The 24,899-nt window shown below is 41.5% G+C and overlaps 1 protein-coding gene across 2 annotated transcripts in view; it reads left to right on the top strand.

Annotated features, from left to right (window-relative positions):
• Nucleotides 1–23,885, top strand: part of FGD3 (FYVE, RhoGEF and PH domain containing 3) — an 85,491-nt gene extending 61,606 nt beyond the window's left edge. For both annotated transcript variants that reach the window (XM_066326994.1, XM_066326995.1), the window contains exons 10-19: nt 1,254–1,400; nt 2,070–2,162; nt 4,062–4,141; nt 4,522–4,552; nt 5,037–5,138; nt 9,137–9,199; nt 12,342–12,464; nt 14,668–14,820; nt 16,402–16,542; nt 22,251–23,885. In XM_066326994.1, the coding sequence (XP_066183091.1) occupies nt 1,254–1,400; nt 2,070–2,162; nt 4,062–4,141; nt 4,522–4,552; nt 5,037–5,138; nt 9,137–9,199; nt 12,342–12,464; nt 14,668–14,820; nt 16,402–16,542; nt 22,251–22,475 (1,158 nt within the window). In that variant the 3' untranslated portion in view covers nt 22,476–23,885. The remainder of the gene's footprint in view (nt 1–1,253; nt 1,401–2,069; nt 2,163–4,061; nt 4,142–4,521; nt 4,553–5,036; nt 5,139–9,136; nt 9,200–12,341; nt 12,465–14,667; nt 14,821–16,401; nt 16,543–22,250) is intronic.
• The last annotated feature ends 1,014 nt before the right edge of the window (nt 23,886–24,899 follow it).

Raw genomic sequence — 24,899 nt, 5'->3', positions numbered from 1 at the left:
TCGCACTGGTTTTTTTTAGTCCTACAGTTCTTCAGCAGAATGAAGGTTGCTTTGATTTGGTTTTGGCTCATCTTAAGTGCACAGAGTGTGCATTTTGCATGCATCAGTAACTTCAGAAAGCCGTGCTTCAAAAGCTGAGCAGTCAGACTGTGGAGGTCTTGGACAGTAGCACAGGTTTTACATATAGAAGAGCTAGTGTATTACCATTAAAGTAAATGGGCTTTATAGCTGCAGATGTTATCCCTTTGGTGCACCTCGGTGTCTCAGGACATTTTGTAGCAGACAGACCTGAAATGCTGTGTATGTGGCTTAGCACCCATTGAACATTTGGGGGCCCAAGGTTTATATCTGCTTCCCTATCAGACCATTACTTCCTCCCCCAGCTGGTGGGGACACCATGAGACCACATTTCCTGTGGCTGTTATGGGGAAGTAGCCAGCTGATGTCTGTGTATTGTCAGTATGTCTGAAAACACAGTTAGGAAACCATCTGTTTCTATTTGAGTCTGGCATGTTTTCTTGATAAGGATATATTTTGGTGGAAATTTTTCTGGTTTGGAGCCTCTTAACAACTCTTTTCCTGAGGGCTGTGTACAGTATCTCTGCAGATATCAGGAATATGAAACAACTCGTTGGCTCATTGGTTTCTGTGTCAGTTGTTTTTTCTGTTAGTATACAAGAACCCATTGGAAAAGGCTGCTATAATAATTGTGCTCCATGAGGTCCAAGCCAGATTAAAGTGAGTGCTGTAGCAAAATCTCCAAAAGTTAGTGGACAGTTACATTAATTGTTGGCTGCTTACTCCTGTTGTGGTGCAGTAGAAGAAATAAATCATGCTTCCATTATTTGGTAATGTACAGGCCTCCAACTTGGCCATTGATTTTACTGGACGTTGCTTCTAAAGTTCCAAAAGTTAATATTTGGACTTGATGATCTTAGAGATCTATTTCAACCTTTCTGATTCTACTATACGTATTTATTGTTGAATAGTAATAGTCTGAAAGTGTCAAATAAATTTATTTCAAAATGTCATTACATGGTGCAGTCCAAGTATAACTAATCCAGTATGACTAATCCAGAGTGGGGAATAGCACTGAAGGGTATGCAGCAGGTTTTAATATAAATGCAAATCTATGGAGGAAGTGAAGGACTATTTTCCTTCAACTTACATTTACTACAGAAATTAAACAGTGGGAAATAGACCACACAGAATATTTTTTTAAAATTTAAATTGCTGGGGGTTTGTACCTGCAGGAAAAGATGCACAAGCTTTTGGAAGTCTATGAACGCCTGGGTGGTGAAGAGGATATTGTTAACCCAGCCAATGAGCTCATTAAGGAAGGACACATTCAGAAACTTTCAGCAAAGAATGGCACAGCACAGGATAGGTATTTATTTCTGGTGAGTGTTTTAGTTGCTCTTCAATTTTCAGGGTAGTGCTCAGGTTGGGTGGGCCTTAGAGCACACTGGTCTAGTGAAAGGGGTTGCTTCTCATGGCAGGGGGTGGAACAAGACGGGCTGTAAGGTCCCTTCCAGCCCAAACAATCCTTTGAATCTGTGATTCTGTGGTGTGTTTCCATCTTCCTAAGCTTAACGACAAAAAGCATTCACCAGCTGAGCCCAGTTACTCCTTCTAAGCAGCAGTTTTGTAGCTTTTTCCTCAAGGATTTGCTTCTTTCTTCCATGCTGTGCTTTTTCTGGTGCCTTGTCAGGCCCAAAGGGGTCTTTTCCATCTCCCTCCTCAGAGGCTGAGTTTTTGCAGAGAGCCACAGGAGGTGGTTTCTAGCCAACCCTCTTGCTGTGAGAGATGGCCAGCTGTTGCTGGCACTGGGAGAAGAGCTCTCGAGCTTTCAAGGCAAATTCAGAGTGAGGGGCAGAAGGGAGGAGGGACTGGCTGACATGCTTCTGTCTGCCCACGTCTTTTGGTAATAATCCATCAGCCTCAATTTCACCTTAAGTCTCTTCTTGAGACTTACATCTTAGAATAAAACCCACCAGAGGCCTAAACTTTCACAGTGCAGGCTGTGTCCAGCATGTAAGGACCTAAGCTGAACTCTTGTCTCATTGCAGTTTAACAGCATGGTGCTGTACTGTGTGCCAAAACTGAGGCTGATCGGCCAGAAGTTCAGTGTCCGAGAGAAGATGGACATTGCAGGACTGCAGGTTTGCATCTCTTCTTTGCCCTTTTTTTAATGCATCCGGATTGCTTTGGATCCCTGCCGAATCCAAACACATAACATTATGTGAATGTAAAAAGATAATAAAATTCTAAAACCTGGCTTTGGATCACTTTGGATCAATGCAGCTTTTCCACTACAAGAAAGACTTTAAGGTGCTGGAGTGTGTCCAGAGAAGCACAAGAGAGCTGGGGAAGGGTCTGGAGCACAAGTCTGATGAGGGAGCTGGGGGGATTCTGTCTGGAGATAAGGAGCAAGACCTTCTAGCTTTCTACAGCTGCCTCAAAGGTGGGTGTAGCCAGGTGAGGGTTGGCCTCTTCTCATGGGTGACAGGATGAGAGGAAGCAGCCTCAAGTTGCACCAAGGGAGGTTTAGGTTGGATATAAGGGAATATTTCTTCACTGAAATGGTTGTGCAGCCCTGGCACCACTTCCACACCCAAGGAAGTGGTGAAGTCACTGTCTCTGGAAGCGTTTAAAAAACAGTGGATGTGGCACTTGAGAACATGGTTTTGTGGTGAATGTGATGGTGCTGTTTTGATGGTTGGACCTGAGGATCTTAAATGTCTTTTCTAACCTTAATGATTCTATCTCTTTCTGGGTTTTTTTTTGGTTGGCTGGTGTTACCAACCATTTTAACACAGAAGACCAAAGGAAACTAAGCCTCTGAGAATAAAATGGATCAAACCCCGAAATGTTCAAAATATACCCCAAAACTTGATTAAAGCCAAACGAGGTTAGATACTGATGCCAAAAAAGGTGATAAACTTTATTTAATAGTAAAAGAGGCAAAGAGAAAGAAAGAGAAAAGAAGGAAAGGAACAGAAAAAGAGGTGTGCCTGGGCGGGTGGACTGGGAGAGGGTGACAAGGGTTAGGTGGAAGCATTTTACCCTTCCCAGGGTACCAACAGCATCTCCTTGCTCCCCTCCATTTGCTCTTCTTGGTGGTGAGGGTACCCCTGCTCCCCACTGCTGAAGAGTATGGACTCCAGTGGATTAATGAAGTGGTTCAGGCCAGGTGGGAATGGCCATGTGCTTCCCTCCCCTGGGTAGGGCAAGTTTGACACTGTCCCTTGCAACACTGTGGATCTGTCACATCATCTCTGGTCTGGGGACCCCTTTGGGTGTCTCTGATGGGCTATGGCTGCTCTCCTTCGTGTAGATGCAGCTTTTCCCAGGTTGAAGGGGCCCACAGCTGAGCTCTGTACAGGAGAGGATGGGCATTCACTGCCTCTCACCAGAGGCTTTTCCATCACACTCCCAAAACCTCTCCTCCCCACAGCCTTTGGTGTGAGGGTCTGTTGGAGCCTGGCAGCTGAGAGCTCCGGGGCTGTGGCCTCCACCCCGAAGGTGCTGAGCTTGATCCCTCTGTGAATGTATTCTTCTCCCCTGAGTCACTTTATCTTGTCTTCCTCAATGAGCAGTGTAGGGGGCTCCATTCAGGGCTTTGGTGGTTTTCTCTACAGCTTTTGTACAGTTTTGCTATAATGGGCAAAGGTCTTTCATAAAGATGTTTAAGACATAAATTATAACATTTCAGTTTCTGACAGTTGGGTTTTAAAAATTTTTGCAAGAATCATTCCAAGGGTGGCAGAATAGTGGTGGCTGTGTGCCATGTTTGGACTGAGAGCCTTCCCTTGTCCCCTGGCTGGCACAGGAGCCACCTTCTCCCCCTGGTGCTGTAGGAGTCTGCTTGGTGATGCAGACCCACAAGTTTTGTAGCAGCACAGGTAACTATGGAAACAGTCCCTTATTCTTTCTGCTTCTACACTTGATTCCAAATGATCCTTTCGACTTAGCATTTCAAAGCATGACTCTACTTGTATGTCATTAAAAGTGTTGGGAAGACAAGGACAAAGAGTAAAAAGCTGATGTGCTTTTTATAGGTCCAAGAAATTGCCAAACAAAATGTGGCTCATACGTTTTCCATAACAGGAAAAAAGAGATCATTGGAACTACAAGCCAGGTATGGTTCTTGTTCTGTCTTTGAAGGTTTGTGAATATGTGTGGAGAAATTGATCTACGGGCTGTGCTAGTGTGACAGAGCTTTAAATGATGAGGTGAGCAACAGAGATATGTAAGAGGATGCTGGTCCGAAGTCAAAGTCTGTTGGTTGCCTTTATTGAATGCTTACAAGTGCTTACAGTGGTGCTTGTAGGGCCCATTGTGTCAACAATTCAAGTATTTTTGGCATTTGATAGTAATTAGTGTCAATAATTATCAATAATATTTATAAAATAGTGGGTAGCAAAGCTAAAAATCTAATGAATATAAAGCTGTGAAGCTGTGAATTGAATTGACTGAAAATACTGTAAGGAGAATGATGATTTTTTTTTTTTTTAACAGGACAGAAGAGGAAAAGATGGAATGGATTCATGTTAGTACAAAGCACCAATGATAAGGAGGGCAATCACCATTTGGGCAGCATTTGAAATCATCGTTTTGGGGTTCTGAATTAATGTGGCTGTGCAGGGAAGCCGGGTGGGCCAGTCTGGTGGAGCTGCTCATGGAGAAGTGTGGAGCTCAGTCAGGGTCCCAGTGCTGACCAGCTGGCCCCAGAAAGTATCTGGGGGCTCCAGCTGGGCTCCCCTTTCCTGCATTCCTCAAGCCCAGTATGAGAAGAGACTGAGGCAACAGACCTTGTATATTCTTCCAGTTTTACTTGTAGAGACACTGTCTGATGGCAGTCTTAATTTTTAACTGACACAATAATGGGTTTAACACCAGCACTTAAGGCTTTTAAGTTATTCTTTCAGTTACAGGAGTGTAAGGGTTTTTCACCAAATGATATTTCTACCCATCTTCCTATGAGATAATTTTTTTTGTGATGCTTCTCATCTTTGCTGACATCTTTGTCTCAGGTCATTCAAGCCACAATAGAAAAGCACAAACAGAACAGTGAGACCTTCAGAGCTTTCAATAGCTCTTTTTCACAAGAGGAGGACCATCTTCCTGATTCCTCAGTAAGTACCAGTGCTTCATTCTGCTTTTCCAGAACAGTTTTATCAGCAGTTAAGACCTGCACAGCTAACTTTAAAATAGTGGAGTCTTGTTCTGGATTGTTACGTGACTTTACAGGGCAGTCATCTCCATTTCTCTGGCTCTCAAATGCCTACAGTTACTCAGCCATGCAGATTCAGAATAAATTACCCAGGACAATTCAATGCCAGACCCATTAGGCATGTTTTCCAGGCTGGTGACTATTTTTAGCAGAACAGGTATAATTCCTCAATGTTATAAGTCTTTAGCTGTCTGGAATGTTATTTGTGTCCCTGGGGAATTTTGTTCATTACTTTTCTCCATCTTGTCAGAGGTGGTATTTTGAGATTACTTTTTTGATGTTATTTTATAATTATTTAAAATATTTTAAAGGCTCATAAGGAAAACTGTGCATTTAAAAAGGATTTTAAAATATTGTCTTATAGATAGTAAGTATATTTAAGAAACATACTCTTTAACTAAATATGTAAAATAGTCTTGAAAGTTTGTTTCTCTACAGCCCTAAGGTATCACTCTGTGTTGTGTTTGCTAGGCATTTTGTCCCAGAAGTATTCACATCAGGACAGTATCTCTCCATTCAACTTGAAAATGATGGTGATAACCTTAGCCACAGGCATTTGCTACCAACTAAAGAGGAATGGGGCCTGGGAGAGCAAAATATTTAGGAATATTGTACAGTGCTGCCTGTGACTTTGACTTCAGACATGGCAGATTTTGGAGCAGACTGAACTTTGAGGAGCATTTTTATCTTTCCCCTCCCCTGCCTCCTAAACTCTTTGTTTGGGTGGGTTATTTTTTTTTTGGGGGGGGGGTGGGGGTGGGGATGGTACCTAACCGTTTTTGACATCTCTCCTTGGAGATTCAGGACTGCTTTGGTGACTCAATGATCTGGATTTTTTATCTGCCTGATTTTCCAGGGGCCTAAGGAGAGATATGCCTTTCATCCCAGTATAATCAGATTGACAGTGAAGATGTTCTCAACACTCTGTAGAGTCTAGAATCCTGCTACTGATAGTAGCAATGAGCCACTTTCAGGATCTAGCATAGCTTACTTATCCTGAACTATTCATCAGCTAAAAATACTTGGGAAAAAAATTAGAAAATAATCCATTTATGCCTGTATTTTTCAGTTGACTCATGTGTGCATTCAGAGCCAGGATGCTTTGATGGAAAAAAATCTTTTGTTAATAAGCAGACTAAAAAGCACACTTGTCTGTGTAATTAAAACACAGCATCTGGTCAAGTTCATTATTATTATCTTGCTTCACTTTGAATTTACAAAGTGTAAGTTCACTTTGATTTTGCTTCTATGTTCATGGTGTAGCCACATATTTATACTGTAGTCTTCATAAAAGCCAAGCAGAGCAGGAGTCTGGTTTATCCCTGGCTGTGACATCAATGCAGTCTGTGCTGTCATTTCTTTAATGCCAGAATACTAACCTGCATTTTTAGGAGATTAAGCTTCTCTAGATAATCAGCTTTGAAACTGATGTCAGAGCTAAATGTGACAGAAATTGCTGTCATTTAAAATGAGCTGAAAGTATTTCTGTAAGGAAAACTGGACAGATACTGAGAACATTCTAAGTGCAATACACTGCACTGGGTAGTATCTACCAGACACATCATCTATGGAATATTGGGCAGCAACTTTAGAGGAAAATGTGACCCTTTTTTTCCTCCTGTGAGTCAAGAAATAGGTATGCACTCATGGATTACTGGCTAGATCTGTAAAAGCTACCAGAAATTGGCCTGTAAAAAAGAGTGAGATTGTTTTTTCCCATCCTTGGCCATACATTTTCTCTGTTACAGTGCTTAGGACTGGTTGCAGTTCATGACCAGTGCATGCAACTCTGACCGTGTTTGTGTAAATAGTATATTTAGAAAGCTTTCAGGTTCCTTTGTGGTTTAGTTCCTCCATTTTTATCTGCACCATTTCCAGGCTATGTGAAAGGTCTTTTTAAAGCCATCTAAAAATGCTCCCAAGGAAAAGAACCTCTTTCACCACTGCTTCATCTCAGAAGAGTTGCAGGCTGCTGGTGTAGTGATGGACCCAGTTTGTGCAGTCTTGGAAGGCTGGCAAGGGAAAGTGCTGCAGAGAGCTGAGCCCTGTGGAAGTGGCATCCCTAGGACTTGAGATTGAGAATGCATCTGTTAGTTAAATCATGAATGTTAGACACTGAATCACCATTATTTCCCTCCGCTGTTTCTTTCCCCATAGATCTGGGGTGGTTCTGACAAACATGTCAAGAACTGTATTCTTACCAGATCTGAGACACTGTGAGTGGTAATAGTAACATAACAGGGAGAAGCCCTTTTGAAATATTTTCCAGGTAAGAGTAGAGGGTATTTGATTTTTAGCCCATTATTCCAAATAAACAGACATGGGGATCTGAATAGGCAACTGGAGAAATTTACTATTTTCTCCTAATTTGCTGGGGGTTTTCTCAAACATAAAAAACTCTGGTTTTTCTCCACATTTTTCTTTTTCCAAGTCCCGTGTCTTTTTACTAGGCAGAGTAAAAGTCTGGGTTGATTAGGATTCCAGTGAAAAGAACCCCCTTTGCAGAGGACTGAGGACCAGATGATGTGAACACCCAGGGTTACTGGGGTTTTGCAAAGGCAGAAACAGCTGGTTAAAGCTGAGTAGTGATGCTTCTCTTAATTCAATCGAATTCTCTGAGGAAGTGCTCTAGGGTGACATCCCTGGCCCCAGGGAATGCATTTGCTCCTTTCCTTGTTCTGAAGAATTGATTGATTGTACTAGAATATAAGTAGATCCAATGAGGCATCAGAATGAATAGCTCTTCAATTTGGCCACTTAAACAGAGATCTAACATTTTTGCTTTAAAATGAAATTAAGCCAGAGTGCCAAAATGCACTGGCCATTTTGATAACCTCGAAATAAGAGATGTCTGATTGGCAAAGGAAGAATGATCTACGGGAATAACAGGAGAATTTATCATAAAGAATCCAGTAGTTTGAGAACCCCGTGTAAACCAGCAAACTCCCTGTAAATTAGTTGGAGATAAGGTGGTTGTCCTTTCTTTTTTATAATGTAGCCTATGATTTGGTACTCAATGTACAAAGCTTGTTATTTTCCCTCTATATGTAATGAATATTATTGAATGTGTATATATCTATATGTATGGCATACATATAGATAAATGAATATTATACATGAATGCTATGGGAATATTTATAGATCTACAAACATCTAGGTATATTTAATACATATGCATCTCTATAATTGAATAAATGGAGATGCTACTTTGCAGTTATTTAGGGATTGAGGTGTATTGTGAAGAAGAGAAACTTAACTGAGTGGTGGTTTAATGGAGTAAATTTTATTTTTCTCAGAATCAAGTGCCTCCACAGAGCCCTTGCTGGTCTGGCTTACAGGCTCCAGGAGAGAAGTGTCCTTCAAACCAGGGCACTGCTTTTCTGCACCATGTGGGGGACAGGCACAGGTTGCACCCAAAGGCAGTTGGCAATTCAGTGCTGTCTGTAAAATCATCCACATCAGAGCCCACCCCATGTTTGAGGGTGACTGAGCACATGGGCACCTGGGCTACTGGAAGTTGTCCCTGCTCATGGCAGGGGGCTGGAACAAGATGAGCTTTAAGGTCCCTTTCAACTCAGACCGTTCTATGATTCTGTGGTCTGATTTTGAGAATTAAAATGTGCTCACAAGCAAAGAGTTGGGGAGCTGAAAGCAAACTCTTTTTGTTTTCCCCCACCCCCTTGTCTGTTTTGTTGGTGTGGTTTTTTTGGGGTTTTTTTGTTGGTTGGTTGGTGTTGTGTTTTTTTTTAATTTGTTTGGAGGGGTTTTGTTTTTGTTTGGTGGGGTTGTTTGGTGTTTTTTTTTTTTTTTTTTTTCTTTTCTTTTTCTTTTCAGTGTTTAATATATTTGAGGAAGAATGTCCATGTTGCAACTGTTCTGTGTCATTCTGTTTCCTCTCAGATAGCCAGCACCAGCTCAGTGGAATCAATGCCAGGAGCAGATGGTGGTGGTGCATTAGGAGGGGTGAGTAATTTGAAGCTAATACTTCAGTCAGAGCAGCTGGGAGGTGGGTTACGTTTGTTTTGTAGCCGGAAAAGGTAATCATACTTCAGTACAGGTTTTAAAGGGTTTATATCCTGCTGTCTGTGGCTTCAACTGTGCTGCCATTAGTTTCCTGGCTAAGTTATACCCATAGCCACTTGTCATTTACAGCATCAGGGACTTTGAATCCTGTTCACATGTGTCACAAACCCCAGGAAATAAACTCTCCAACTACTTTGCTGGCTTAGAAAGCTGACATTACTTTATTAACAGTGCTGGATGCGTGGGGGTTTGTCCCCAGAGATGCTGGGGTTTGTCCTCAAAGCATGCAGAGACTTCCTAAAGCAATGGAACTCGTTTGGCAGTGGATAAACACTGCACACACATCAGAGCTGGTTCCTTCACTTTGGAGCACTGCGTTTGGAGAGGGGACCTTTGTGTGGCCTTTCTTTGTTTGTTGTGGGTTGTTTGTGGGGATTTTTGGTGGGTGTTTTTGGTTTTTTTTGTTTTGTTTTGTTTGGTTTTGTGTCAATGTGTTTCAGTTGTGATAGGGAGCTACACTGATTGCTCAAAGGGAGAAGGGCAAAAATGATACCAGGAAACTTCTCTGATTAATGCGGTTGCATTGTGTAACTCAGGATTTGATCTTCAGAACCAAATTTTGAGTAACACGTCTTCCACAGTATGCTCTCCGTGTTTCTGCCAGTGCACAGGAAGAGGTGATAGTGGTAGTACTTTTGTATGTCTCTGGCCTGTGAAACATGGGCTGCCACGGAAGCAAAATACACTTTCACAGGTATTATTCATTTTGCTCAGTAAAATGGCTGTGACTGCTGCTGAGTCAAACCCAAGGGTTTGTGTCCTTAGAAGGTCTATTTTTTATCATTCAAATCTCTCTCTTCTAGATTAAAAGATTTTTCAGGAAATGCCTAGGGTCAGTTGAATTTACTGAAAATTAGCCTCAACAGGAACAACCAACCACCAAAAATACCATCACGTGTAGCAGGAGGATTGGTGCCATAGGGTGTTGTGCATTCGCATGACGATTTTGGTAACAAAGGAGGCGTTTAGCAGCTCCTCCAGAGCTCTGGCCAAGCTTGGAACCTTCTGGTACAGTGCACAGTGTCAGTGCAAAGCTGTTAAACAAGCCACCTGACCTATACAAAAAAACAAGTTGTAAGTGTTCATTATTACTGTGATCCATGCTGGTTATTTTTTGTTCTCACTTAATATAAAAGAAAAGCTTAACAGTTTTTCTTTTATTTATAATCAGTTTTGCATTAGCGTTTTGTGCATTGAGTTACAGATGCTGTATCTGGCAAGCTACTTTAAAAAAATGTTTTATAGTATTAAAAAACCCCAAACCAACATAATAATTTTGGTTGGTCTTAAGTATTTGGGGAATGTAAATTTTATTTGTATTTAATAAATAAAAAGCTTGTATCTTTTTAGTTGATTGTAAATAGTTGTGTCAGTGATCTGCATAGAGTATCTTGATATCTTCAGTGATTTTCCTTAATTCATAAATCTAAAGAAAAAATTAATTCCTGACATAGGCATGAAAATAGAGTTGATCAAAAAGGCAAAGTTAAAAATAGCCAAAATTGTGTAGTATTGATTCTGTGCTCTAATTTTGCTAAAAATGGGTAATATCAATGAAAATAATGAAAAATATGTTAGTTGCAGCTTCAGAAAATATTTTTTTTTAGTTCTGATATCCCTTTAGTAACAGCTCAGTGAGAGCATAAGCAATAAATCGTGTGCTCAAGAGCTTCACTTGCAAACCACTTGGTGGTAGTGGTGGCCAGCAAACTGGGAGTGCCTTCTGCACTTCCCCAGCTTGAGGGGCTTCTGGGATTTTCAGCATCCACCTTTGCACAACCAGACTGTGAAATCCTACTGCAGGAAGGATCATCTGCTTGTCTGCAGCATCATGGTACCTCTTTGCTGAATTGTCTTGCTGCTCTGCACTGGTAGTGCAGGTTCTGCTCAGACTTCTGTGTGCAGGAGGAAATACGAGCCTGTGGAAAATGTCTTACACATACTCTTGCACGTCTGATGTTGGCATGTAGAGAAACAAACTAAAAGAATACAAAGTACAAAATTTGCTATATAATTTCAAATTCTTTTTCATTTATACTAAGCATTTCCAGAAGCACTTGCTGATGTTCTGCCCCATTGTGGGTTGCTCCAGGTTGTTAATTTATAAATGGAAAATACACCTGTAAGAGCATGAGAAGGAAAATAGTTGAAACTGCTTTCTAGCTCATGTGTCTGCTCATGTAAGTCTCATCAGACTGTATTTATGAGTTACATGATCAACACTGGGGCTGAATTTCTACCTGCTGGCCCAGACAGGATGAAATACCTGGCACAGAGCAGCTGTGGCTGCCCCTGGATCCCTGGCAGTGCCCAAGGCTGGCCAGGGCTTGGAGCAGCCTGGGACAGTGGGAGGTGTCCCTGCTATGGCAGGGGTGGCACTGGGTGGGCTGTAAGGTCCCTGCACCCCAAACCATTCTGGGGCTGTGTGATTCTGCACCTATACAGCAAGTAATAAACAATGGTAACAGCAGTCTCCTAAGCCCACTGGTTTTCTTGGTGTTCCTAGCAGCTTTTTGGTGATTCTTCCCTGCATTTCAGAAGCAAAATGGAGGCAGCATGTTTCAGTAAGCTCAGATGTCTGCTCACCTCAGAAGGTCAGCCACAGGCCTTCATCTTGCAGTCACATGAGTTGTACCTCCTGCTGGGATAGATGCTGTTTTTCCACCAGAATTTTAAAATCGTACCTTGAAAAAGCAAGTGGTGAGTGCTGGAAGGGAAGCTTTTCTGGAGACTCCCACCTTGGCCATCCCTCCACCTCCTCGCTGGCAGTCAGGGAGAGGAGACTGCTCTGTGGCCATGAGGAGATGAGTGGGCAGAGAGGGGCTGAGACCACCTAATGTCCTGCCGAGGCCCCTGATGGTTCAGCCAGCCCTCCAGCTGAGGCAAGCAGCAAAGTCATGCAAATTCTTTCCTAAAATGGTGTGAACCCCAAAGAGCATCTTTGTCAGTAGAACTCTATGAACAATTTTGCCATTTTTTTAATTATTATTTTTTAATCATGCACTTGTGTTTTTAATTTCAGAGTGATTCCTCTAGGAAATCTTCCAAATCCAAGCGGGACAAGGAGAAACAGTCTTGTAAGAGCTGCAGTGAGAGCTTTAACTCCATCACCAAGAGGCGGCACCACTGTAAGCAGTGTGGGGCAGTAAGTATCCCAGCACCATCAGCTCTCCAGCTGCTTCTGCTGAGACTTTTGGAGACAAGTTTTTGTTTTTTCAGTGCAGGGACTAAAACACGTTCTGGTTTGTGGCAAGTCATTGACAGAGCGGGTTTTTGCACTTGCTTTGCTCTCTGGGTATCACAGATAAAAAGAGTAACCTGCTGCAGGGTCCCAGTTAGTGCAGGTGGCTGTCTATGTGGGGAGGGCGTTGTGGTTTGTTTGCAGAGGCCAGCCTCACTTCACCCAGACAGCAGCTCTTGTAACATGAACAGCTGGACATGCAATATTAAAGGTGTTATTAAGCTATTAGAGAGCATCCAAAGGAGGGCAGGCAAAGATGGCAAAGTGAAGCCATGTGAGGATCAGCTGAGAGCACTACATCTCTTCAGCGTGGAGGAGAGGAGACTGAGAGGAGACTCACTGGGGTAACAATTTCCTCTGAGGGAAAGAGGAGGGGCAGACTCTGGTCTGTTTCTAGCACCCAAGGGAATGGCCTGAAGTTGTGTCAGGGAAGGTTTAGGTTGCATATTAGATAGAGGCTCTTCCCCCAGAGAGTGGTCAGGCACTGGAACAGGCTCCCCAGAGAAGCAGTCTCAGCACCAAACCTGCCAGAGCTCCAGGACAGTTTGGACAATACTCTTAGGCACAGGGTGTGACTTTTGGGAATGCCCTGTGCAGGGCCAGGAGCTGGACTTGCTGATCCTTGTGGGTCCCTTCCCACTCAGCATACTCTGTGATTCTGCATTTCATTCCCTAAAGAAAGGTTGTGCAAAAGTGGTTTCCTCCTGCTTGAAAATCCAAAGAAAATCTGTCCCAGAAAGGCAAGGTTGGCTTACTGAAGGCCCTTAGCCACTTCCCCTAAATCCTTTTATCAACAGCTGAATTCCCTTTTTTTTCCTGTAAATCGTAATCATGGCCAAGATGAGATGGATTTCTGCCAGATGACTTGAAATGTCATTTAGTGTTTGTAATGCAACTAAAAGTAATGTTATTTAAACAACATTGGTCATTTGAAGTAGAGATAAATTTTCAGCTGCAGAGAGGTCTAAATGTATAGTTAAGATATTTGAAGAAACCTCAGTCTCAGCAGTTTAAATTAAATTGCTGTGGAGGGGGCATTTTTACCCTAGAGTTGGGATTTTCAACCTTTTGGGTTTCTTTTTATTAATAATTGCTTAAATCATTAAAAACATTTCTGGAGGTTTAAAATATCCCATTACAAAGTCAGTGCTACTAAAGAAATTAAATAATGGCTTTCCCTCAGGAACAGAGAGATAACAAGAATTACATCATTAATAGTTTATTGTAAAACCATTGTTTGTTGTGCAATGCCTTGTGGTGTGGCAATAACATTCGAATTAAAGAAGTTAATTTGTCTCAAGGAAAGACTGTCATGTTGCTAAAAATGCTGGCTTGCTTTTACTTGGGCAACACTTCCTGAATTAAGGCAGTCCTCTTCATACAGTAATTAAAGTCTCACAGTGACCCATGTAAGAGCATACATGTGTGCTGTGGGTTTGTGGTTATTACTGTACAGAAATGCAGAATGGATGTCCATCAGGCTGGCAGCCTGGGGACAGTTCTCAACCCAGAGCATATGTCTTAGAGACAAATCTTCAGCATGAGAACAGGTTCTGGAGCTGCAGATCCAGCATTGTTTCCAGGCACTGGCTCCTCGGGCCCAGTGTGCCACTGCATGCTCTTGGCAGCTGAGGCAGACTAATCATTTTTAATGGATAATATATTGGACTATGTTCTTAAAATAGCTGGTGCTTTTTGGATTCCTCAGTTCTCCAGGATGTCCTTGATTGATGAGGAATATCAGCCACTTTCACTCTGAAAATCAGTCCTTCTTGGACCATTAAAAAGCACTAATTGCATCATCAACTTAAGCTCTTTCTGACTTATAAAAGCTTATAAGAAGAGACAAGAGAAGCAAACTTACCTGATGTTAGTCATACAGTATTCCCCCAAAGACATAAGTTTTCTTTAATTTGGTGTTTTGGTGCGTGGCATGGGATCACAAACATGTTAATAGAGGCAGATAGAGTGAATATTATATTTGTCTCTATGTTTGCATTAGCTTTCATAGAATTTTCCTTTACTAACAACCATTCTGCAAGTTAATTTCTTTGATAAAGGGTTGTGTTTTAAACATGCCTAATTAAACACCATCTCTCTGTTACAGGTGATCTGTGCAAAATGTTCTGAGTTTAAGCCACTTGCAGATAACAGTCGCCATAATCGAGTGTGTAAGGAGTGTTTCCTGCAGCTCCCAGCAAGCCCCTGCAGCCCTGGGCTGGAAGCAGTTGGGGAACAGAAGAAAAGACTGGCTGCAGAGGTACAGTCTTTGGCTAAGAAGCTTTGTGAGGCTTTCTCTTTTTTTTAGTGTATTTATTAAAAACGAATCAAATTGGTTTTCTTTTCTACCCCACCATGGTATTTAATCCTCTGACCTATAACTTCCATTGAACACACCTGCAGCCTGGATGCTGTTTGTAGATGGTGAGCATTCATCACAGGGTGCTGGTCACACAGGGATGCAGACAGTTTTGGCAGCTAAGCTTCAGCTTCCAAACTTACAAGAAAGATGGAAAACCCTCTGACTTCTTTTTATTATGCTGTATTTCCAGTCTTGAGCTGTGCATGGTAACTTTTCAAAAACTAAGATCTGGTTTTTTCACTTTTAATTCCATGTAGCAACTCTGTTGCTTGGGGGCTTTGTCAGCTTTGTACCCAAACACATCCAAGGTGTCAGCAGTAGAGTGGGGTAGAGCTGCAGGTCCACCTTGCCCTGCCCTGAGCTGCCAGGTCTGCAAAGTGCAGAGAAAGTTCTGTATCTGGAACCTGACCCCATCAAAACCTTCAGATATGGTATCAGATATTCCCCTCTGGGCAGAGGGTTGGAATGAGATGGCCTTTACAGCCCCTTCTGACCCAAACCATTCTGTGGTTCTGTGATATGTGCTCCAGCTGGGCCTGCAGATGATGAGCTCTTCATGGGTGCCAACACAGTCTGTGGTGTCTCATGACAAACTTCGCAGCACTGTTTCAGTGGGAGAAGTTTCAGACACAAACCTGCATCTACAGAGAGAAGAGAGAGCCCTGTTAATCTGAAAAGCCAAGAGGCAAACCAGTGAAATGGAACCCATGGCTTTACTTCAGAAAGCAGATTATGGCAAAAAGCTGTAAAAACCCAGGAAAAGTGTAATTTTCCTCTCCTCTATATGACCCTGATAGTTTTATTGTTAAATCTTCAAAGAATGAGGTCAAATACAAGAAAGCCAGCGTATAGAAAGAAAATATCAGAGTCAGGCGTTTTATTTCCCGTCTATTTACATTAAACTTTCTTAGCAAGCTTAGTAGCAGCTGAGGAGATTGCCACTTAACAAATGTTATTACCAGCTGCCAGAAATCTTCAGGAGACTTCTGTGCAAATCATAATGCAAACAGGAATTTTGATTTTCTTTGTTTTCTATCAGAACACAACAATTTCTTCCAGGTGTGTTTTTTTTGGGTTTTTTTGCACTCTGATTTGGCTCCATCCATGCACAAGAGGATCTGTTAATAAACCCTTTACATTAATTTGAAGTAATCTCCCAGCCTACTTTGCTAAGCAAAAAAAAATGAGCTGCATCATCTTAATTATCATTCTCAATTTGCTGGGTGGAAGTTGAATTTAGCTTCATGTTCTGCTGGGAATGGCTGTTCAGCCTCTGCCTCTGTTACACAGAATTATGCTATTTCTTAATTGTATATAATATTTATTAATTTTTTATTTGGTTATGGCCTATCCAACATTTTCCCTCAAGTGTTATTTGACTCTGCACCATTTGAGTATTTTATAATTAATTCTAAGTATTTTTCACACTTAAGCATAAATGGAAACAGCTCTGTTTTATTTTTTTTTCCCTTCATCCAGAAGCAAAGCATCCTTGCGGCTGAGAACAGCCTCTTCAGCAGCTACCTCCAGTTCCTTGAAAAAGGGAAGACTTGGTACAAAATGTGGGTGACCATCCCCAAGAGTGAACCTCTTGTTCTGTATCTGCAAGGAAGCAGCCAGGTGAGGTGGCATTCACGAGGGTTAACACACAGGAAAAGAAAAGCATAAGTTTAAATATGTCGAGCTGAGAAATGGGTCAAAGGATTTGGCTTGGTTTCAACCACAGAACTGAACTTCCTATTCTGGATGTGGCAAAAAGCCTCAGAGATTTTATGTTACCTTGTTACCTGTACTTACTGCTGATACAGTTGTGAGCAAATGTTAAAGCTCTTTGCTTTTCCATTCAAATTTTTAGCAAAAGAAGAGGACAAAACAAGGATAATTAGGTTATGCTTTAGCTTTTTTAAGGTTTCAGGCAGGTGTAGTCAAGGGTTTATTACTCTGTCATTAGGGAAAGCACTTTCCTGTTAAATATATACAACGACAAAGGGGGTTAGATATTGCAACTTCTAGAATTGCAATTCAAGCTTTTTTTTTTTTTTTTGAGCCTAGTTCTGTGTTAATGGGATAAAAGAATTTGTGAAAATGTAGATGTTCTTCAGCCTGAAAAATTATAAAGCTCCTTGTCATAGCATCATGGAGTTTTATCTTTACTTGAAATACTTACATTGGTAAGAGTTTTATGTCTCTAAATGTACTGTTGAAGCTAACTACCATTTGTGTATGATGAAAGGCAAGGGATAGAAACATCTATATCTAAACTAGAAATATCTTCCTTAGCACTGAAGAGCAACAATGCTGAAAGGAGATTTCCCATATCCAGTTTTGCATTTGGCATTTGACACATTTATACACAGCTTTGTTTTATCTCTTGTGTGGGATGGAAGAAGGAATGAAACTGAATTCAGCCAGCAATTACCCTGCTGTAGTTGTAGTGATAAGAGGGTTTTCTTTTTATTAGCATCTGTTTGTGGCTAGGAACAGTGGAGAGGAAATTGATTTTCCCTGTGATTTTATAAAGCATTTCAAAGTAAAACTCACCCTGTCTGATCAACAAATACTACACCTTGTCGTTAGAGCTGTGTTCATTTTGCATCTTGTCAGCAGGAACTTTAACTAAGGTTGTGTAATGTTTTAGACATAGTGCTCAAAGAGGCTGAAAGCTTAAATTTGGAGCTTCAGCCCCCTTGGCTCCATCTGTGGTTCCAGAACCACCCTGGGAAAGCCTCCAATTCATCCTGGTCAGTGGGACATGCTGAAATGACACACTGGAAAAGGGAACAGCCTCACACAAGGCACTGAAATGAAGGCAACAAATCCAGTCTCTGGCTCTCTCTGGAGTCAGGCTCTGGGGAAAGGAACTGTGTGTTAAAAAGCCAAGCAGAGAGAACAGCTTCACCCACAGAACTTTTCAACTGATGCACAAGCTGTGCCTCAGCCAGGGGCCAGTGCCAGCCCTGCATCCACACAAACCAAGCCTGACTGTCTCCCACTTGGGAAAGGAGAGTGGGAACAGAGGAAGAGAAGTTTAAATCCTTTGGCCTTCCTTACACATGTGTCATCTGAGAGGTGGCAGGGGTGAGAAGTTGAGAGGAAGCAACATCCCTTGCACACTACGATTGAGAATTTCTCCTACTGCCCAGCTGATTGTTGCAGTACAGCACAAATAATAACCCACGGATATAATCACCTGCATTCAGTGCAAACTCAGTGGTGCTGGATCCTGCAGGCCCCACCTGACAGTCATGCAGAGCCATAGATGGAAGCTGGAGGAGCTTCTCTGCTTCAGTTGCTGCGTACTTTGTCCATGTCCTGCCAAATTTGATTTTGAGCCTCTGCTGATATTATTAGTAAGATCCTATTTTTTTAGGGGAAAAGGATGCCTTTTGGCACTGATTGTCAATTATGACAGTTAAAATTAGTGGTTAGTGTCCTCAGCTATTTTGGGGGTGAAATAAATCTCTCAATACAGTGTCTAGAAAGCAAAAGGACAAGGTTATTTATCTTACATTCCAAAACTAGGATTTACTGTCAGGAATAAAGGAGACAGTAAACAACAGGAGACTATAAACAACAGAAGTCATTCCCTTCCTCAAAGGCCTGCCATTCCCATTTGTATACTTCAGTTTGCATCCAACTGCAGGAAAAAATGAGGAAGCAAGTCCTATTTCTTGATATTAATCCAACATTCTTGTTAATTCAGATTTGCATAGGCTACACTAGACTTCTGAGGAAGATCTCTTCCAGAGCTTCATTACTGGTGTCTGAATGTCTGGAATCAGCTGGGAGCCACTCATGTGCTTAAATATTCTTTTCCCAGGCATACTTCTGTTTTGCACAACGACCTCCGTGTGTCTCACAGACCTCTTTAGACCTGCAAAGAAGCATTTCAGTGCCTGAGATGTGTCTTTTGGGAATAATATTGCCAACAATAGTACTGAAGGTCTTGAAACATAGACTAAAGCGTGACTGTAGAAGTTTGAAAGTTGGGGGATTAGTGTTAAGAAGAACAGAAAGAATAGCTGCCTCTTGGGAAGAAGGAGCAAACCAAGCTGAATGTGGAGGTTTGGACACAGTGAAAGCTTCTCCCTCTGCACCCCTGGCCCTCACACCAAAGAAGGGATGGTAGTGCAGGTAGAGACATGACTTGCAAATTTAAAATGGCAAGAAAACTGCTCTTTTGCTTGTTCCAGGAGAATGAATTAATCCTCTGAGTGTTTACAGTTCAAGTCTTGCACAAAGCTTTACTCAGGAGGTTGTTTAGGTTTGGGAATCATACCAATTTGATTTGTCCTCAAACGGAGTCACAACTTGTACAGCTCTTTGTCCTGTTTATCTCAGTGAAATGATAAGTTTACTCATAAGCAAAGACCACTTCAAGTGTAAGGAGCAGCAGTTTTAAGATAAATTAGTCTTGTCTTTTCAAGGGCTCCACCTGGACCTTCTGCCCCTGTTGGCCTTGTAAAATGCACAGCTACTTGCAAAACTCTGACATGAAGTTACCTGAATGAGACGTGCAAAGTAAAGGCTTCCAGGCCAGCTGGAAAAGTAATGGACTTTGGAGAAATATGAAGAGTAAAACTAGTATAGCTACAGTTAGTATATTTATGTATATATCAGTTAAAGCTTGATCCAAGAGAAAATTTTGCTTTATAAAGAAAAAAATCTTCCACTCATTATGTAAATGGGATTTACTTTTAGAAAATAAGGGAGTAGCTGGGTTTTGAAATTGAGCTCAGGGTTTTAGAAATTCTTTTCTTGCCTGTTGATTCTCTTTAGTAGAAGCTATACCTGGCTCAGCAAAAAACTCTGCCTGCCCTTTCTTGGTCCTGAAGATCTTTGCACCACAGGAGTCTCTCAGTGACTTGTGTAAGGTTTGGGGTAGATCATGAGTGGATAAAAGTGGAGTTTGGATAGAAAAACCCAGGGATTTTCTAAACCTACTCAGAAGGAGAGGGAAAATGCTATTGGTGGGTCACTGTTGTCTGAGAGAGCTTTTATCCACTGCCAAGATCTGTGCAGTGCAAGAGGCATGTCAGTGTGCAGGGCTGCCTGGACACAGCACTGCCTATGTGGTGGAGCTGAGTTGTCTGTCCCCAAATCTTAAACCCTGGGTGTTGCAATGGCTGTAACAGAGCAATAAACACATGCTGCTGTAATGACCTAGATAAATAACCCATTTGTGTTGTGCTGCTGAGAGTCAGGGTGAGTGCACAGTGCTTGTGACTGCTGACAGCATTACACAGCCACTAGATTTTTATCTACCACTCACTATCTGAGGAAAATTGTTGTAATCAGCCCTAAAGTAAAGTTCTTTAAGCACTGCTGGGTATTTTGGTTTGAGGAAATACCAGTATCATGCAGTTGTACTATGTTGCCTGCAGAAATATTAAAAAAAAATACAGTCCAACCAGCCAAATCCAATAGGCTCTTAAAACTAAATCATGAATTTCATCTCTCTTGTAAGGCCTGTAAATCCTACTTACATGCTCAGTATATGGGGCTGGAATTCCTCCTCATGGGTGCATCATAGCCCCTGGATTTGCTGGGCTTCAGGTAGGAGGGAAGGGCTCAGCAGCAAAGGACATCCACAGATGCTGCTGGTCCCAAAGAGAAGTCTGGACTGGGGGTGGGGTGTTCCTCAAGGCCAAGTGCTTCACCTTTTCCTGTCAGTAGTACAGCTTTTCAGAGATAATGTAAATCCCTTCCTTTTGGATCAGGCAGGTACAGACAAAGTGCCAAAGGCAGCATATTAAGGAAAGGATGCAAGACCAAAGGCAGACTGCTTAATTTGCCTGTGTCTGCACATGTTGGGTAGGTGCAACACATACAACTCAAACATCAGTTTGCTCTTACGCTGCACTTCGTGGCTACAAACAACATCATTTGTCATTGTCATGGGCAGCCTACAATTTTCCATTTGACAAGTCTAAATGTCTACTCTTCCAAACCAAGACCAGTGAAACAGGCATGGTTGAGCTTGCATGTGCTCTTGTGCATTTGTGTTCATCAGTCCCATGTTTGCTTGCTTGAGCAGTGCCACGTGTGCAGGAGCTGCTCTGTACTTCTGCATGGGCAAGACCTTCCTGTTTATAGGGATGTGGCTGTGGTGTCAGGGAATAGAAACTGTGCCACATTTAGGACAACTAGTTACACTCAGATGGGAACTGAGTGTAGCTTTAGTGTTTGGCCTAAAGCTGCCTTAAATCTCCTTGAATAGTGCTTGGTCTTAAAGCAGTTGGACTCTGGCATTTTTGCATGACAATAACATGCAAAAGCAATGGATGAATAAATCAAGAAGCCTGTATTGATTTAATAAACAGTGATACATTTTTCACTGTGTATTTCTTGCCCATTTAGTTAACATACGTGTTTGCATTGATGTGAGCAGTTTTGACACTTGAACTACTTTAGACAAAGTGTTAGAAAAGTAGGCACGTTTTTGGCCATTGTTCTCAGAGTTTTGGTCCTCTTCGATATTTACCAAGTCATCTGCATTTGGTATGGGCTGACAAAAGAATGACTTTGCCACTTCTCTGTGGGATTCTTCATTAGCTTTGGTATGGGGCTGCAACACAAGCAGCTGCTACAGAAGGTGACAGCTTTGTACAGATGCTTGATGCCTGTGTGATTCAGACCTCAGTTTGGGGGCTCATCTTTAGAAACACTTTGCTGGAAGCAGTTGAAGAGGTTGCTTGGCCATGGCACACCCTGCCTTGCTAAAATATGTCCTTCTGGAGAGTTTAGGAAAGGAGTTGGTTTGATGCTCAAGATGTGACAGTTAGAGAGCTGTATTGCTCCTTAGATCTGTGAGTCAATCTGGCTTTTAAAGGATGGTCAGGAATTTGAGCATTGGCTTCCTTGACAACTCTCAAAGGCATCATAAATGTCTGAAAATCAAAAATTCTCTTTTCTTTCAAAGACTTTTTCCTTGCCCTTTAGTTGTCTTGGTGTCTCTCAGGGTCCAGCTTTGCTTATTTGCTTGCTTTTAACCAATCCTGTGACATATCCCATGATGTTCAAAAGGGACAACACCAAACTCTTTCTCAGCTGGATCCCATTGCCTGTTCCTAATGCAGAGGAAATTTTGTAACAGACAAATGCATTAAATTACATGAACTTATATGAAAATCCCTGGCCATATTTGCTGAGAAAGCAGATGGGTGAAATAAGAATAAAGCAGCAGTAAGTCGTTGCTTTTGCAGGTGTAAGCTGAGCAGTGGTGCTGCCTGGCGGGAGCCTGGGGCCGTGTCCGTGTGCTTCCTGCAGTGTGTGCCCGCCCCAAAGCCCCTGTGCTGCCCAAACTCACACTTTGCTCTCTCCTTTAGGACACACGAGGCCCACGTCCCATCCCTCTGCCTGGCTACGAAGTCAGTTTACCAGGTTCTGGTGAGAAGTTTGAAGTGAAGCATGTTTTTAAGCTTTGCCAGTCCCATCAAACTCTTTATTTCAGTGCAGAAGATGAAGAGCTGCAGATGAAATGGATGGAAATTCTCACCAAAGCTGCCAAAGGGGAGACTGAGGATACAGCCGAAGGGCTCAGCAACCCATAGAGCAAGTTTCATTTAGTTTCTTTCCTCCACGCTATAAACCATCACTTGAATTTTGTATTCATGGCACTTTGGAATCTGTATGGCTTTATATTTTCATGTGTCTGCATAGGAAATTCAGTGGTTTCTCACCTTTTATTGTACATTTTTCACGTACGGTAGCTACCTGCCATATATTATGTTAAAGGAAAAAGTAGTTATAGTTGTTGGTGGTGTCAATGCTGGTTTTAAAACAAAAGACAAGGAGCAAAGCATTAATTTTAACAAAGGTAATGGAATACCATCAGTCTTTTGTTTTCCTAAATGTATATTTTCCAGTCCTTTTGATTGCTGTTGAGTGCAGGATGTGTATAGTCTGTGATTAGTTCTATAAATGCTGCCTTTTAAGTTAAGTGTTGTAAAGGCTTGTGCTGGCCACTGACATTCCATTCTCTGCCTCGCCCTCCTGGTCAGGTCTTTGTGATGTGTGAGCAATGTTCTGAGTATTGCTGTCTCTGCTATTTTGAGATGACCTGTTCGAATGACAAATACTCTAGAAGGGACTTCTAAAAATGACTGCAAATGGTGCAGAACAGAACATTAAGAAGCCTCATTGATTTTAAGCATTTATTATATTGATTGCTTTCTTCTGGAACCAATACTTCCCTTCCTTCTATTGGAACCCATTTTGATGTAAGTGAACAAACATTTTTATACTGCAAACTGGGTTATGATCAATAAACAAGAACATTTTTAGTACACACCATACAAAAAGATGACTTTTTTGTTGTATTGATTAATTTAAGTGGCCTAGGTTTTATTTATATAATTTGTAAATAATGTTTCATAAGTATTTTAAGAATTTTTAAAAGACCTCAGCTAATTAACAGGATTTAGTGCATAGTGTAAGAGATATTTGTATGAAGTGAATTTGTAATTTAATTTTCCTGTTCATCTGTTTTTGTCTTATTTTCAAACATTAATGCTTATCTATTTAAATAAAAATTCCTGCAGTTAACTCCTGAGCCAGATTTCCAAGGCACAGCAAAGTTTAGGTCAATATTTAATATAGGTTAAAAAAATACATAAAAGTCCAAAACAAACAAACAAACAAACAAAAAAATCATATCTATTCCTAGTGGTAGTAAGCATGTAGTATCAATCAAAATGAAATAAAATCTGTCACAGTACTGTATTTTTAAATGGTTTGGTTTAACTTTTGTTTCCTCTTCAGCCTTCTATATTTTCTGATACTGATAGAGAGGAAGAAATGCTCCATACAGACAGAGGTTTTTTAGGATTGTTGAAAATTAGTGATCTGCATCAGTGAGTATTTTTTGGACCTCCAGGAAAGGACTTATCCTGGTTTGGGGTTTGGTTTACTTTTTACATTGGTGAATAAATCATATATCTGATGTCCATGATGATGAAAAATTAGAGACCATGTATTTGATTTTCCACTAGAAAATTTTCTTGAGACTTGCATCTTTCCTCTTCTCCCTGCTCACCTCTTCCAGAGAATATTTCTTGAAGAGTAGCTTTTACCATGAAAAGGAATTATTTCCAGTGTGTTATTTCTTCTCCCAAGCTTCCTTGAAAATATAACGATGTATTGTGCTCACCTTGAAAATTTACTCATTGAGTATAATCTCTGGTTGGGAGGTGGGGTGTTTGTGTGTGTTAACATTCTCTCAGTCTATGATTCCAGGCAAACCAAGGGAAATGTGCTTAGTGGACACATCAACAAACCAACAGGCAGCAATGCAAGGGCAAAGCACCTCAGAGAACAGCCCCAGGCTGCAGAACCCTGTCCTGGGAGAGCCTCTCTTGGTCTGCACTGACTGAGCAGCACCAGGTCCCAGAGTACAGTTCTGCTGTGAAACCACAATCAAATGCTCTGAGAAATCCCTACCTGTCTCTGAAGACTTGTCCTAAATTTACACAGGATCTAATCTGGTCCAGATCAAAGGCTGGAGGGTTAGGACCTTTGTTTCATTCTCCTTCTCCATCTTCTCTCCTTTGGAAGGAAGTGGGAACTCCCAATGCTGAAGAAATAGGCGTTGCTGACATAATTTGTCATAAAAGCTGTAAGCTTTAGACTTTCCTTTGTCATAAAAGCTGTTCTTCTGAGCTCAGCCTGCTTCTGTGCAGAGGGTTAGCACAGGGATTAAGCATCCCATAAATCCTACTTATGCCATCGTATTAGTGCATAAATAAGATTTAAGCTACTACTAGCCCCTTTCTAGCTCTGCACAGAGCTGAATTGTATATGCTGCCATGATCAGAGAAAAAAATTTAGATGTGGCAGCAGCAGTTAAGTTTAACCAGGGGACTGAATTTTCATGAAGTGGGGATTACAAATACAATACCCATAGCTGTGGTGTCCTGACATCAGCACATTTCAGAAAAGATGGCAAAATCTCACAATAAGCCAAGAATCTTCTCTGT

This window comes from Sylvia atricapilla, chromosome 11 (genome assembly GCF_009819655.1).
Source record: "Sylvia atricapilla isolate bSylAtr1 chromosome 11, bSylAtr1.pri, whole genome shotgun sequence".
In the NCBI taxonomy this organism is placed as follows: domain Eukaryota; kingdom Metazoa; phylum Chordata; class Aves; order Passeriformes; family Sylviidae; genus Sylvia; species Sylvia atricapilla.
The sequence above is the reverse complement of the archived record's forward strand: the minus strand, read 5'-3'. Positions and strand labels throughout refer to the sequence as shown.